The sequence below is a fragment of the Ascidiella aspersa genome, chromosome 5 (genome assembly GCF_963924565.1).
Source record: "Ascidiella aspersa chromosome 5, kaAscAspe10.2, whole genome shotgun sequence".
NCBI classification, from domain to species: Eukaryota; Metazoa; Chordata; class Ascidiacea; order Phlebobranchia; family Ascidiidae; genus Ascidiella; species Ascidiella aspersa.
In genome coordinates, this window is record NC_139451.1 from 6,193,428 (window position 1) to 6,209,788 (window position 16,361).

Below are 16,361 nucleotides of genomic sequence, written 5' to 3' on the forward strand. Positions count from 1 at the left end.
TCCTTCGCAACCGGTGTGCCGCGAAGTACCCAGATTTTTTCGCTTTTTCCCAAAGGCACTGTCTAAAATTCAGTGCCTATATATTACAATAAACGTACAGCTTGGCAGGAATTAATACCTTACTTTGTTTACATTTAAAACTTATTTAAACCTATTATTATGTTAAATTCCACTAAAAAAATTTTGTTTTGGAAAAACGTGTTTTATATCCTGGTTGGTGTTAGTCAAATTTATCTTAGTTGGTGTTTCAAATGAATATTTGGACATTCAAGCATACAATACAATGTACCCTAAGTCAGGGGTCGGCAACCTTTACTGCACTGCGGACCGGTTTAAAACTAAAATTTTGTCGCGGACCGGCCTTAAAAAACAACAGATGTTCAGAAAAGGAAATTTATTACAACCTTCAATGCGAACTTTATGCTTGTTTTGCCGCAAAGAGATGCTCCCATCTAAGAATTATTGAACTTATTGAAACCCGCGAGCGGCATCGGGCCAGCCAAACAATTTAGTTTAACCTAGCCCCCGGCTCATTTTAATAAAACTTTTAGGCCTTTACGTTTTTTTCTTAAATTAAATGGTATAACATAATTAACAATTCCTATATTCTTAACAGCTTCTCAAAATAACGATATTTAAGTTCGTTTTTCACCAAAATTTTAATCTTACAACCAGTTCCTCGCGGATCGGCGTTTGCCGACCACGGCCCTAAGTCACACGAGTTGGAGCGTCCCGTTTAATAATTTTAAAGATTTTAATTTAGACATAGGAGAAAATAATATCCCAAAGTTTTGCGCCTTCGTCACATATCAGCATAAACCGTCCATTTCACTGTGGTGGCGGAGCACTGATTAAAAGCAAGTTGTTACTTCCAGAAAATTGCTATCTTGAATCATTTATCAAAAAAAAAACATGAAAATAGCATGCATTTTAAACTAACTAAAATGCCGAGTCCGATAATTAATATAGCTATCAAATACTGCTAGTTCTAATATCTTTCATATTTATTTCCATGTCCATATATATTTTGAAATATGTTTGTAAGCTTTAAAAGAAAGAAGAAAGCTATCGTCATAGAATGACGTGTCAGAATTGTCATGTATTTGACTGTGATTTATTCCGCATTGCGCTGTAGATCACTTGAAAGCCTGCAAACCAGGGCTGCGGAGTCGGAGTCGGGACTCGAGTCAGACTACGTAAGACTATGCATCCAGTCCCGAGTCCGACGTGCGCATGCGCAGTAGGAAGTTTCGAAACTGATAAGGTACTGTAAATTATAAAGATTGAATAGCAAATGGTGAAAGTTTAACTACCGCGTATGGTGGATAAATGATTGAAATGACACCCCTATGAGTGGATTGCTGAATATTTACGTTGTTGTAGTTACGAAAATGTGTAGAATCAAGGCTATAGAGTTGAGCCGGACCCGGGACTTGGCGGATTCGATTTAATTCGCTGAAGCTAAACTAGGGACTCGAGTAAGACCACGTAAGACTATACCCGACGTAAAACTATACGCGAATTTATCGAAAGGCATTTACAGACCATTCCAGCTTACTTTCACTATACTGACTTAAGTGATGGTAATAATGCTATTCGATACAGTTTAATAGCTCGATAAGCGCACCGCTTCGAACAACAATCAGTCAGCAAGGTCTTCAACTTTTAATATAAATATGCATTCCGCCATCTAAATGAATCGCAACAGTGATTTATCTGTACTAATAATAGTACAACATAATCTATTGTTAAAAATGTAAAATAAATAAATAAAATACATTAAAGACTAACATGGAAAAATACAAGCTGAGATTTATGCCAATAAGTAAAGTTAAAAAGAACAAGAATCATGATACGTGAGCGGCTGCAGAAAGCCACTGAAAAAACATGGCCCGTAGGCAATCGGTATGTGAATCAGTGACTGAACGAAACACGGTAGATAAGGAAATCGGATTACGGTGGAAAGCAAAAAACTTACACCCCGAAAAAACAAAGTTAGAAACTTTTAAGGTCGGTATTATGTGTACTGTTGTAGGGCAAGATCTTGTTGTTGAAACCCATAATAAGCTTCTGTACAGTTTATTGACATTTGAAATCGCCTAAGCTGCTATGTATATTCATAATGTAAATGTAAACATATTTCTTGATTACATATTTGTCATGTGTTGTGTTTAATTCTTATTCAGTTTTTGTTTAACAATTGATATTGTGATAAACTTTGACGAAACAATCGGACATGAATAAAGTATTCTGAGGAACAAAAATGAAAAATGCAAAACAGGACAAGGTAAACAAAAAAGTAAAATATTTTGTCAATATCAGTATCTGCTCGTATCTGATGAAAACGTTTAATTTTCACATTTCGGGCAAATTTACATGTTACTGTTGATATTTTTTGCCTAAACGGTTAAATTTTTTTTTTAATAAAAATACAATAAAATAACCAAGCGATTCTAAACCGAAGTTGTTTTAACTCAACCTCTACAATAACAAATCATCAATGAACAAATGGATTTTTTGTTTTACAAATCAAATCGATTTTCTTTAAAGTTTTCTAAAAAGTTGAAAATCATGTAAAAAAAACAAAAAGTTATCACCATACACGTAAAAGCCTTTTCTAAAAAAATCTACATTCAATATTCCATTCCCACATGATTAACGTGATTTTATTCCAGTTGATACAAATATGTTATTATTAACCATTTGATGTTCGTTTTATGACTAAACCTATTGATAGGAATGTTTTCTGTCCACTGATCTCTGTTCAAGAACTTTTTTAAAGAGTTATGTATTTAGTTATGCAGTGAAAACACTGGCAGTTTCATAAACTTTCATTTTGTATGTTTTTTCTTTAACGTATTGGAGTGATTTCTACTTATTCGACTAAAAAAAATTTTTGTTTTGTCTCAGTGAAATAGCACCAGAGCAAAAGAAACTTAAAAAGTAAGTTTTTAATTCTTGGCATTTATAATAATTTGTGTCGCGTGTAATTATTTATGCTTCACATAAAAAGTGAGTTTTGCGAAATTTTGTAGCCTACCTTAAACATGCTTTGGTTGTATAACAGTCAAACTATGTTATTCAAAGCAACGATTTGTAGCCGCTTTTGATCGCGTAATTAGCGATTTTTTACTTAATTTAAATTATATAATTTACAGGAGATTAAAATACTCTTTCGCCTCGTCTTTTTGTTTGTTTATTTTAACGTTACACAAAATAAAAACTGCTAATATATGTTTAGTCGCATCGCCCTGTTTAAATACAGCTAAAAAACGTTATATAAATCTAGAATTTTTTGTATCTGCTTCTTTCTGCTTTTCAAATATTTTTGACATTTACAAACTTTTTCGAGGTTCTCTCAAGCATTTTGTTTGAGGTTTAAACCTCGCCAAAACTCGCTCAACTGAGCCACGATCATTTCACCTTATATAAAAATTCGCCCAATTTTACCGTATTTGATGATCAATTTCTAATGAAAAAGCAACAGGCCATAAATACAAGCAAAATATACATTTTGAGTTAAATCCGTTAAATCTGTCTTAATTCGAGGAGTATGCAGACGTCGGGTAATCTTTACTCCACATTTAACATTAATAAATTAAAATCTGTTGAGACTGGAAATTAAACTTAACTTTGTTTGTATCAATCGTGCGAATTTTTAGCGAACTTTTACTCCCCATTTATGTAAATAGACAAGCCCGAGGGCGCCACCAATCAATCGTGCAGAAGCGCGCGAAAGCTGCTTGCAACCGAGTCCCGGACGAAACGAAAAACCTGGAGGACACAGTTTGTAAACTCGACACCAACTATCTCCTGCTATTTCTCGGCTTCTTTAAGGTAATTTACATCTGGTCAGTGAATTAAGATAAACTGATGAGAGAAAGCAGCAAACTTTTTATTGGACACAAGCAATGTTGTAAACAAGTCATTCTGAAATCCCAGTCAAGTCATTTATAAAATAACTCAAGTCCAAGTCGAGTCTTTTGCAAAAATAACAAGTCAAGTCCCAGTCCAAGTCATCTGTTGCCCAAGTCAAGTCCAAGTCAAGTTATAATGAGAGCAAGTCAATTTTAAGTCATGTCATTGATAAAAAAAAGTAAAGGTTAACTGTTAAACTATTAAAATTGGTAAACTCGTCTGATTATAAGCAATAATTTAACTAAAAAAGTAACACAAACGCAATATAAAGCACTAAAAGTGGTGTTCAATGTGCAGAACCTGAGATAAATCCAATAAAAACTCTTAATTTAATCCCAAGCTATTTGACAAAATGACTTAAGTCTAAATCAAGTCCTTTGTTCAAAAGACTTACGTCAAGTCAAGATATTTTGGTCAAACGAACTAAGTCAAGTCAAGTTACAACAGTGACATAAATGCACTTAATCAAGTCAATGACTTAAGTCATTAGAACACTGGACATTAGCAATGTTGTAAACAAGTTCTTTGTAATGACTTAGTCCCAGTCAAGACATTTATAAACTAACATAAGTCCAAGTCTTTTCAATAAGACGCAAGTCAATTTCCAGTCAATTCGTTAATATAGCCAGACAATTTCAAGTCAAGTCATTGTCATCAACATAAAACATTAAACTATTTCGATTACGAACAGCAACTCAACTAAATTATAACAAAAATGTAACAATCTGTATCATATATCAAAATTGTTGATGTAGAAATTTGAAGCCTGCAACCCAATTTTATACAAAAGTGTAAAAAAAGAACACTTTATTTTAACCCAAGTCATGACTTAAGTCATAATCCTGAAAGTTGTATCTTTCTTGAAGCAATAAAATTACTTAAATGCACTTAAGTCACTGTTTTCAAATGACTTGATCTGACTTGATATAAGTGGTTTTGGTAAAATGACTCGATTTGTCTTGTGCTTTCATTTGAAATTTTATGACAAGGCCACATATCATACTATTTTTATTTAAGTTATAGCTCATAATCGAAAGTACAAATTGTGATTGTTTTTTGTTTTATTTTTGTATCAATGACTTTACCTGAAGTTGACTTGTTCTAATAATTACTTGACTAGTACTTGACTTAGACTGAGACTTAAATCATTTAAGGTGGCTTGTATACAATACTGGTAATTGGCAAAAGTACCTTAGAAAAGCTATATACAGTACCAAGGCCAACAAAGGTATAATTAAATAAACAAAAAAAAAAATAGATAAATGCCTTTTTGTACTTGTGACACATTTTCTATGGAGAGTGGTATTGGTTCTTATTCATAAAACTAAATTTAGAAATAAAACAAAATTACTTTGCCGAAGCCATTGCCACAAAATGGACAAAACAAGGTAAAATCTACTTTTTCTTGTGAATTTCAGTTACTACTTGTGGTGCCCCTTCTGATTTCGGGGGTGATCTTAATCAGCGTCCGCAGCGCAGCCCTGGAGCCATATGCGGCGCCGACCCAACCCCCCCATGTTGATCCCAAAGTCGAGGTCACAGCGGTCAACAAATATGAAGAGACGGCTAACAGTGGAAAGTAAGAAAATGGATTTTAATGCGAATTATTTTTATTTATATTTGGTTTTGGTCTATCACAGGGCTACTCAGCTATTTTTAGCAAAGGTCCTTTTACAAAATGTTAAAATTTGCTTAGGTCCGTTATAAGTCTCATGAAATCATTTACAGTAATACAAAATGTAATACGGTATAATTTACACATGCCCTTCGCTTCAACTGTGAATCCTGTAGTGTCCGTTACTGCAGAAAGGGTTTTCTATGAAAAGCAGCAATTGTTTGTCCAAAAAAAACTCATCAAATCACATCGCTAAGTAAATACTGAGACCGGATTCAACACTGAAAAGGTCCGCATCATTCGGACCTCGGTCCGCCAGTTAAGTAGCCCTGGGCTATCAGGTTAATTTTTTATAATTACTCTTTGAAGTAAAGAAAAAAATGGGTTCATTGTCGATATTTGATTTTGGGCTTTTTTAATTGCGTATTTTTTTTGTTTTTTAAAGAATTCTAATGAATGTAATTTTAAGTGATTTTTTTTATATTTGTTTTTAAGCTTTTTAAATTGCGTTTTTTTGTTTTTGACGAAAACTTAGTGTTCTGTTTAAGAGTTTTAATGTATTTCTAAAGTGAGTTTCGTTCTGTTAGTATTTGTGCTGGTATATAACGTTAATTTTATTTGATTGCGTGATTTTAAGATTTGACGAAAGCTAAATATATTCTGTTTGAAGAGGATTGAATTATGAGGTTACTGCAAATAGTAAAAAGTTAAAATTAATTACAAATGTAATTTGTTTTTTAGGAAAAAAATATATTGTCGATATTTGTTTTTTGCTATAACGTATTCTTGTAATTGATTTATACTTTAGGGCGCATGGATCTATATTGGTTGGCCGATTGTAAATCTTACTGACATCAAGTCAATCTCTTATGACATAATATCAATAGTTTGCTTGCCGTTCAATATTTTGTGTTTCTGTTGAATTAAAAAAGTACTTGTTCATGTAATCAAACCCTTTAACTCACTAGGCAACATACAGTGGAAGATATCCCTAAAGTGATTTAGACACTGTTCTTTTTGTCGTTTTTTTGCATGGCTAACTCTCAAGGCAATATATTAGGCGCTGTTCAAATAATTAAAATGTTTTCATGTGTTTATGTTGAATTAAACAAAGCTTGAAAAACTACTTCTTCATATGGTCAAACCCTTTCAACTACTTTTGAAGTAAAATAAAGTACTTTTGAAGTAACTTAAAGAAGAAATTTGATTTTTTGTGTTTGGTAAACTCTCAAACCAATATATTAGGCGGCGTTCAAATAACAAAAAAATGTTATTAATTTATGTGTTTATGTTCAATTAACAAAGTTTAAAAAACTACTGGTTTATATGGTAAACCTCTTTTAACTAAAAAGTATGAAACTAAGAGGTCCGCAAACTGAAAATTGCGTAATAGCACATGTTTGAATATTTCCAACCAAGCATTGTGGGTGTGCAAGTTATATGGCACCCTTATATGAGTGGATTGCTTAATATCCACCCTATTTTGTAGTTATGTAAAAGAGACGAATACAAGCTGCAAAGTCGGAGCTGGACTCGGGAGTCCGACTCGGGTCCTTTTTATGGGTTGGAGTCAGTCTCTGGTTCTGTTTTAACCGAGTCCGCAGCCTTGGTAGATTTAAACTAATTTAAAAATCTTTTTTACTTCTGTGTGTTGTACAGAAACGAACCGACACAGACCTCGTACGAAATAAGACAGATCGGGAACGAAAGCTTGGCGCCTGTTTGGACAGCCATTATGGTGAGTTATTTGGAAAATACTAAAAAGTGTGTGTCTGCTAAAACACACATATGTGTACAGTGTGTTTTTTAAGGTGTTTTGGGGGACCGAAACGGTCCTCCAAATTTCTCCAGTGGTTTCCCAAATTTTGGACTTAACTTTTTGGTATTTAAATGAAACACTTGCGGTCTCTTAGAACTGCTTAGCGGTCACCCAAAACAAACCTTTAAAAAAAAACCTGCATATGTGCTTTTGTATGTTTTTGTATGACGCCGTATTTCTTTCATAGGTAAAAATAACATACTCATGTATGTCACCGTATGTTTTTCATAGGTTTAAAAAGCATAGGTTTAAAAAGCTCATGTAATGTATTAACTCTTTGGTTAAATTGTTTTTTTTGTTAGTGCCAAATATACGGTAATTACATTCCAAAACTGAGTACTTCAACCGTTACTCAACGTTAGAATTTCACGCCTTTAAGAGGTACCTATTGTTGTGTTGGAACACTAACTGTAAAAAGCCGTCGTAAATTTGGCAAAACACACATCTTGAAACACTAAACAGCATTGATTTCACAGCTGGCAACTTCGGCGGCTACTGACTTTATCACCGTTCGCAAAAGAAGGGGATCTACCGTAAGTGATACTCATTATACATTATTGTTAGTGAAAAAGTTGTATTAAAATCTGTCAACAGCAATCTAAAACACATTTTGGCTTACCTTTTTTGCGTGATACAAATTTAGGTGAGCATTGACACTCTTATTAGCGCAATACACATTAATACAGAAATATTTTCGCCCTGTAAAGTAATTCAGTACATATGGGGATATTTGCACTACAATGGGATACATATATTAATATAGTAAGTTTAGAGACAAAGAATTAGCATATCGGTTGAAACAGTATTATGTTCGTTTGTGATTAAATAACCAAAGAGTTAAAATGATTTCAAGGTAACTTTATTTCCAACCGACAAAAAATAGTGGAAACTTTAAAACGTTTCGCTTATAGATTTCGTAAATTATGTTTTCCCCTATATTATTCGCAGTAAACTAAATATTACAGATTCCTGTACGGTGTACCCACATAACTAAGTATTGCTGCAAAATTGGTAAAAAAAATGTTCGCAGTATACAAATTACTAACGGTAGCCTAAAGCAAATTGCAGCTAACTTATATTGCGCGAAATTATGCTTTTTTTTAGATCGTGGTCTACATGTTGATATCTACGGTTTCTTTTGTGGCCTGTATCCTTTGCATCGAGTACGACAGACTCGAGATTATACGGATCAACAGCAGCCCGTACAGCGAAAAGCTTAATCTGCATTTTCGACTGTAAGTTGTTTTTATTTACAGAACAAAACTTGAGCTTCTGGCAAATGGCGCTGCCCCTTTTAATGGTTAATGGTATCAAATACATAAGTATTAATTAGAAGAACATTGAACTAATTGCGCGTTGAATAAGGATGTCCGATGTTTGGCATTTTATTCCACGGAGTCGAACCGTTTGACTTTTCCGGTTCAGGTTCGGTTCGGGTTCAAGGATTTTTTCGGAATCCGGTTCAGTTCCGGTTTTGGTTCGAGCAATTTAAACGTTACGGTTCAGCTCTGGTTCGACCGTCGTTATTTCAAAACCGGTTTATAAAGTTTCGGTTCGAATACATTATAAGTCGCGTTAAATCTAAAAATGTTTAAATCTTTGAAATGTAAGTCATTTAATAAAAAAGCCACGTTTATTTATTAATAGTCATATTTTTTTCATAAATTATCGAACATATCGTAACTTGACTCTGTTAAATGCAAGTTGTGACGTCATGCTGGAGTGAACCGCTTTTGTTGGTTCGGGTTCGGTGGGGGGGGGTTCGGGTTCGGTGGGGTTCAGGTTCTTTCAAATTATTCGGTTAAGTTTCGGGTCGGCTCCTTATAATCTTAGCAAAAACGGTTCAGGTTCGGTTACGGTTTTGAACAAAATTGACCTAAAACCTGTTCATGAAGTTTCGGTTCGGTTCCGGTTCGACTCCCTGTTTTATTCCAGATATTATGAACAAAATATATCGCGACCGACCCGTTACCGAATGACGTCATACTACTATGCTCAGAATCGCAAAGAGGTTAAATTGAAACTTTTAAAAGGCAATTTTTCCAGGTTGCTCGGCCAAAATTTAGTAGCTATTTATTTGCCAAATTTACCTTTCAAGGTATAATTCGGTGCGTTGGATCATGACTGAAAATCATGACTGAAAATCATGGCTGAAATTGCGATATTAATTTGGTATCGAATTGGCACTAATACAGCACTTGTATCGTACGACGTTTCGATTATTACTTGACATCGGGTATTATTTCCGATCCAAAAATATAGCAAAAAAAATGGCTAAAACCAGGATGACGTAGCTTTGTAAAGTCCAATTTCTACCAGCGGTTCCCAAGCTTTTTGAAACATTTTCCTGGTGGACCCTTTGCAATTATTTTGATATTTCGCGGCCCTATAAAAATTCGCGGGTCAGTTGACCCGTGTTTCTTGTAGTACACTAGTGCAGTTACGATTCTTTTTAATGTAACAACTTTTCAACTAATGCGAACGATTCGCTGATAGTAGGTTATATGGCATTATAGCTACTTTATCATGTCACAAAAGACATTATAAAACGCTATATTAATGACAAATATAGCATAAATAAAGACGAATAATGATGACAGATAATGTTTAATTACATTTTCTAAAGCCTAATATTTAAAACTGAAGGGCCAATTATCATTGCAGACACTCTGAAACTGCTGCACGGATCCCAGTTGGGAACCGCTATGTTAGACCATAAATGCCGTGATTTGGAGCAAACCGCAAATGTATTTTATGTTTCTTCATATCACAGTACATACACATATGGATGACATTGTTCAGTTGGGGCATCCCTATGTTTCAATTTCATTACATCACTACACGTAATAACGTATATTTAAAATCGGATCATACGCAGTATACTGTTAATCTAGCGTGCTGGGCGTCATACATGAGAGTGAACAACTATGTATCCTTAAGAGCAATACATTTACACTGAATTATACCAGAAATATCCGTCTCATTTTAAATCTGAAAATCAGGTGCGACAACTTGTGTTAAAATCTTGACAAGCTTCCGCACAACCGTGCTTTAAACACTTCAACTTTGACCTGATGAAGTAATGTTGTGCGAAAGCTTGTCAAGATTTCAGCACAATTTGTCGTTAAACAGTGCCACTTGATTTTTGGCTTTAGAATTAGACAAATACGGTATCAACATATTTTTATGAGGTAAATAAGTTCTTTAAAGATAACGTGTGGTCGAGTACTGATACTACCACTTGGTTTGAAGTATCGTCACAGATTCGAAATTATCGGACATCTCTAAGACCATGTGCTTAGCTTACGTAATGGAAAAGAGCAATCTATCAGACAAAATAACTATTTTTAAAGATGGGATCTTCAAAAGAAATAGTTTTTTTTGTGATTGCCGCATAATGGCAAAAAGCACTTTAGCCTCATCTTCAAAAAACTATAGGGCGGTTTTTATACTTTTTAACCCGGATCAGATAACGACGGTGTCTTGAAGCATTAATATTTCACGCACAGCGCTCTTGGCTTAATTTCTGTTGAACGGCGGTTTCGAGGTTTACGACCTTTACGTCAGGCGGAGAACTTAACTCAATTATTCATAAGCCCTTTCGCGAAAAGCCCCTTCTTTTTAAAGTAACATGTGAGCGATTTTGCACTTCTAAGTAACTTCAAAACCATAATTGGAGCATAATGGTCTGAGCTTTTAGCAATACGCAGTAAGAATATCAAAAATCTTTCAGAAGATACTCGAAACGTTCAAAATGATACCACATATGTATTGGTTTTGATATTTATTCTACATCTAACTACAAGCTCCAACCATTATCTTAAGATTTATTCTAAACGTTCAAAATGCTACCAACTTTTGTATTGGGCTTTGATATTTCTTTTACGTCTAAGTACAACCTCCAATTAAGATTTACTCGAAGCGTTTAAAAGTATACCTAGTTCTGTATGGGCTTTGCGATATTACTACGGCGCTCTTAAATTATTATGGGTTTGAGTGTGATCGTTTTAGCACGTGCTCGTTACAAGAACTTTATTTTTAAAGAGTAAACCTTTCAAAAAATGGCACCAGTTTTAACAATAAGAACAATTTTAATTGATTTTCTACTTTTTACCAAGTGGTCGTGTCGTTTCTCGTCTGATACTACTATCCAAAGCCACATTTGCAGGTGCAATTCAGTCATGGTTTGCGTTCTGTCTGATTGTTTTCCACTTAAAAGGGTGTTTTTTTAAGAAATTTGCATATTAACAATACTGGTAACTAATTTTTTCATCGCTAAAGCAATTTTTTGTCAGACAACGCGAAAACATAACGTTCGTACGTAAAAATTTGACCAAATTTGATGTTTGGTCAATGACGTCATTTAGGATCGGATTGCGATAATTTTTGACAAAAATTATCAGATATCCCTGGTCTTATTCAATAAAATTCAAAAATGTGTATCTTTGCTTAATATGGCTATATAGGGACGGATCCAGGATTTTTTTGTTTTGTTGGCCCAAAATAACATTTTGGGTTGCACATTTTAAATCGTTTCCCCTTATCCTCTAAATATCACAAGATATTTCCAGGTACCTTTCATGCGTGATCGTGGCGTCGATAGGTGTCGCTACAGGGAGCCTGACGATCTTCGTTGGCACCCGCATGGCGGCGCTAGAACAGCATCGACTTTACATGGAAAGAGAAGGACTGCAGCCAATACTAACGAAGAAAAGTACAATGGTGAGTTAATGGTTGTGAAGCAATACTCGAGTTCAGTGGTTCTCAACAAGAACAAGTCGAGAAACGGCCACAGCACGGTTGTCTGTTGCTTTTGTACGTAAAACTATCGTGAAGTTAGGTTCGAACTCACAACCTAGGCCATACCGGGTCCTACGCTCTACCAACTAGAGCAGGGCTACACAGGTGTAGAGGAGAGCAGGTCAAGAAACGACCACAGCACCGTTGCCTGCCAAAGTCAATTCAATTCAAAGAATATGGGACACGTGGTCCGTAATTAATCGACTGATTCCCGTTAGCCTGTTGATGACGTCCGGCCATTTCGGGAACGCACGACGTACTGTAGTAAAGCACAAGCCTTCGCAAACCACTTGAGAAACACTGATTGAAAGCCATTGAGTTGTAAGCATGACTGGTCCGCCCGCTTAAGCGCAATGATTGCAAATGCGCTTCGGATGTTTTTAAGGCCATTGAGAAATTTGATCACTACCGCGTTGCCTGGTGCTTCATTAAATGCAGTTGTAAGGTTAAAAAGCAATGCTTTAGCCAAAATAAAGCAATCTACACATCCAATATGTTAACTATTTTTAAACCTTATGGTCCATTTTTGAAATAACGAAGGGAAAATGCAGTAATCGTAATGTTTAGCCGTGTAGCTCAATGTTATTAAATTACCTGCAACGATAACAACACTGGGGAACAAAGTTTTTGTTGCATTGAAACCGACACTGGCCCTTACCTAATTTTGTCATGCTGAATACAAGTAGCTTTAGAGGTAAAAACCAATAAAAAATTGAACAAGTCTAAAAACATTCTCATTGGCTTTTGCTGTTTCAAAATTAATGAAGACTGACACAAGAAAAAAAATCTTTCCAATTTTAACAAAACGATTTTAAAAAATTTGTTTTCCGATAAATTAGCTATCATTTAGTGTAGAATGGAAGTTGTACACAACGCCGTCTACTTTTTGCCTTGTTAGTTGTCAAATGAGTAAAAAATCAACAATCTTGGTCTATCTGCTTGTTTGTGGTAAAGTGCCGTTAAAATATTTATAAATTTGACGCAAGTGCCGGAGGAGGCCATTAGCAAAGTCGCAAGAATAAACACTGAAACTAGAGCTGAACAAAATAGTTGTGTTTTTCCATTTTGTAGCAGAAAAGTAGTCGTCTTATTTTGAGAACGTCAACTAAAATGGTCGGATATATTCGATAAATCAACAAAAACTATTCGGATAACTCTGATGCCTTAACGAAAAATGAAACATGGAACCCAATTATTTTTATTTACTCCAATACTTAAATCTCTCCAGAAATGTTAAAATGCCACGTTTTTATCTTTGGTTATTTTTTTTTTTATAGAAATTATAATTTCGAATTTTTTTCTTTCTTTATTTATTTTTCCATAATTTCGAATATCGAACCGTTGGAATGTTCTGTCAAAACATTGAATATCGCAAAAACGAGGCATCGAATATCCCAGATTTCGGGGCGGTCCATACAGGCAATACCCTTTATTCAATTTTTGGTAACAGTAATTTAAGGCAAATGACTTTTCGGCAACCCAAAGAGTTCTAACAAATACTTCAAGTGTGAACCCGTCAAAATCAATCAGTCTTGTTTGAGTGTGTTTTTTTTTCTTTTTTTAGTTTTGTTCAATTTACGTATGATTATTATCGAAGCAAGCTATAAATATCTAGAACTATATTTGCAATGAACTTTTTATACTCTGTTGTTTCGCAATTATCCCCATAAAGAGAAGAGCGCGTATGACTCGATCTGACTTAATACGGCCGTGACTCAGCTCTAATTATATTGAGCGAGTCGAACATAATTGAAATCGCACAGCAATACAAACCAAAAAAATAGTGCAGTTCCCTACACCAGGGGTTGGCAATTATTTTTGGCAGGGAAATAAAAGGAAATTGCATGAGAAACAGAAAGTGACACTTATAGGTCAAAAGAAATTTGCGATACACATTGTGAAGTGCAATTATTAAAAAATAACTGTAAATACCGTTAGTTTGATGAACTGGTAAAAAGTAACATGCAGTAAGGTTGTTGCCTTTCAAGTATAATTTATTTAATAAAACTTCTGAAATCAAGGCAAAAAACGTAAAGGCGGGTTATTACTCAAAAATATACATGTAAAGTGATGACCGACTTGTATTAAATCTCTGCCGAAATTTAAGCACAATCAATCGCTCGTGTTTGGAAAACAGACTCAAGTCGCATGTAAATTCCGATTTTAGTTTATTTTAATTCGGGTCAGTTAATAAAAAGGTTGGAGACCATTGGTCTACTCTACACCATAGCTCTTTATACTCCTATTTTAAATCACTGTATCACATATTTCCATACAATTCCAATACCACGGAACTAACTGGATCTTAAAAGATTGATCGCACCTATACCCCATCATGCAGACTTGGACAACTAGATTTAGTTTTGATTTTATAAATTAGATAAGAATTGGCTTTTATAAATAAGATTAGAGGCTGTTTCATTTTTTTCCAAATTGAATTAGAATTCTGTGATCAATATAGCTTATTTTTCAAAATAGATTAGATTTAAAATTGGCGAATTGTTCAAAACCAAAGTTTAAACTAGATTATTATGTTTCTCAGAAAAGAATATAATTTTTTATACGTGGCTAATTTATTCATATTTAACCAGCCTGTGTTTTTTCATATTGTAAGTTAAATTCTACGTTTTAGATTAAAAATGCCGTTGGACGATGTAGCATTTTTAGTAAATCCGAATTAGATTGGAACTAGAAGTAAAGCACATGAGAGCAATTTACGAATAAGATAATTCTGCCACCTTGTTAATGAGTTGTATTTGTTTCAGTTGCCCATATCACTGATGACACTCGCCATGAAGCTGAACTGCATTCAGGGTACGGACTCCATGCTTTCAGTAGATTACGATGCCTCTTCAACCACGATTCACAACGAATCAGCAGCAGACAAAACTCCACTTAGTACTGCCGTGAGTTAATTTAGAAAAAAAAATTTGGTTTTTTTTCGATGTGCTACATTTTTGGTCTCATTCAAAATTATGTAAATTTTTCGCCTTGAAAAAAAATGTACAAAGCAAATTTATTAGATGTTGTTACGCGTTTCACTTTACTCTAGTTCATTGGTCTTAACAAACCATCATAAAAACTTTTTTATTTCAATCTAATTCTTAAGTGATAGTATAAAACACCCTTTGGGCAAATTTAAACTTTGGCAAGTTTTAAAAGCGAAGAAACTACCTAAATATTATAAAATGTTTACGTATAGCTGAATCACTAACATGGATCGTTGCCGTTTCACCATTACAACTTTGTTTATTAAATTGTTTTAAAATGGCTTATTTAAATGACTTTTTAAAGTAAAAATTCAAAATATACTAATGTTGAACTTTTTTACACCTGTTTAACCAGTTTCCAAAGATAGAACTAAAGAGTTTAATTTCCCCGGTTTGCAAAATTGCTATATTTATTTTAAAATTTTCTGTTCAGTCAACCAATTTATTTTTTCGTTTTAATTTTACTTGTGCTCAAGTAAAAAGCAACTTGTTTAACTTTATAATTTCGTTTTATGTATTCAAGTAAGTTTCTATTTAGGTCTAGCTTATCTAGATGCTTTATAATTTGGGTATTTCATGTAATTTGAGTATTTTAAAAAAGGCACATTTTTGAAATCTGAAGATTGTTTTGTAATTTTTTTCGCAATGCATCTTTCAAACTCTAATTGTCATTGTTACGTCACAGCAGTCAAGCTCGTCATCGTCCCCAACAGCTACAAAGTCGGATGGGCTGACCGCACCGAACAATCACGTTTCGAAAGTGTAAAAAAAAACAATTAACTATTTGCCGCATGATGTCGTACTTGTGCTCAATAAATTGATATTGCGCAACATTTTCGCGTTTTCATTATGACGTAGTCATGCAGACACGACATTTATTTATCTGCGACAAATTTAAATTGTTGGAAGATTACAGTAAAAGCTAGTTGTGCTTTAACTTTGTCCACTCGGTTTCATTTCAAGTAAATCAAGTATTGCAGTTTTGACAGTTTATTTTATAAAATAAATTTATTTTTGGAATAAAATAAACTTAGATGTAATTATAAAGTAGCACATATGTGTTCAACAATACACAGAAAGCCATCGCAGACTACTTGCACAAAATCTGTCGATAAATGATGCAAGCAGGGCAGGCTAGAAAACAACTAGCCTTAGGTGAGGTTCGATCTCACGACCTCATCATTCCGGGTGCTTCCTTCTACCAACTACCCATGCTCAG

The 16,361-nt window shown here is 34.3% G+C and overlaps 1 protein-coding gene across 1 annotated transcript; it reads left to right on the forward strand.

The window, feature by feature from the left end:
* Nucleotides 1-1,791: 1,791 nt before the first annotated feature.
* On the forward strand, nucleotides 1,792-15,971 carry LOC146141630 (uncharacterized). The gene is made up of 10 exons (XM_083390211.1): nucleotides 1,792-1,856; nucleotides 2,911-2,943; nucleotides 3,693-3,837; nucleotides 5,337-5,497; nucleotides 7,193-7,271; nucleotides 7,829-7,885; nucleotides 8,457-8,587; nucleotides 11,924-12,074; nucleotides 14,918-15,058; nucleotides 15,828-15,971. Exons 1-10 carry the CDS (start codon nucleotides 1,792-1,794, stop codon nucleotides 15,906-15,908), a joined length of 1,044 nt encoding a protein of 347 aa, XP_083246337.1. The 3' UTR covers nucleotides 15,909-15,971.
* Nucleotides 15,972-16,361: the final 390 nt, after the last annotated feature.

Coding starts and splice junctions, on each gene's coding strand:
- LOC146141630 (XM_083390211.1), top strand. CDS start 1,792: ATGGAAAAATACAAGCTGAGATTTATGCCAATAAGTAAAGTTAAAAAG. Junction 7,886..8,456: donor GCAAAAGAAGGGGATCTACC/GTAAGTGATACT, acceptor GCTTTTTTTTAG/ATCGTGGTCTACATGTTGAT. Junction 15,059..15,827: donor AAACTCCACTTAGTACTGCC/GTGAGTTAATTT, acceptor GTTACGTCACAG/CAGTCAAGCTCGTCATCGTC.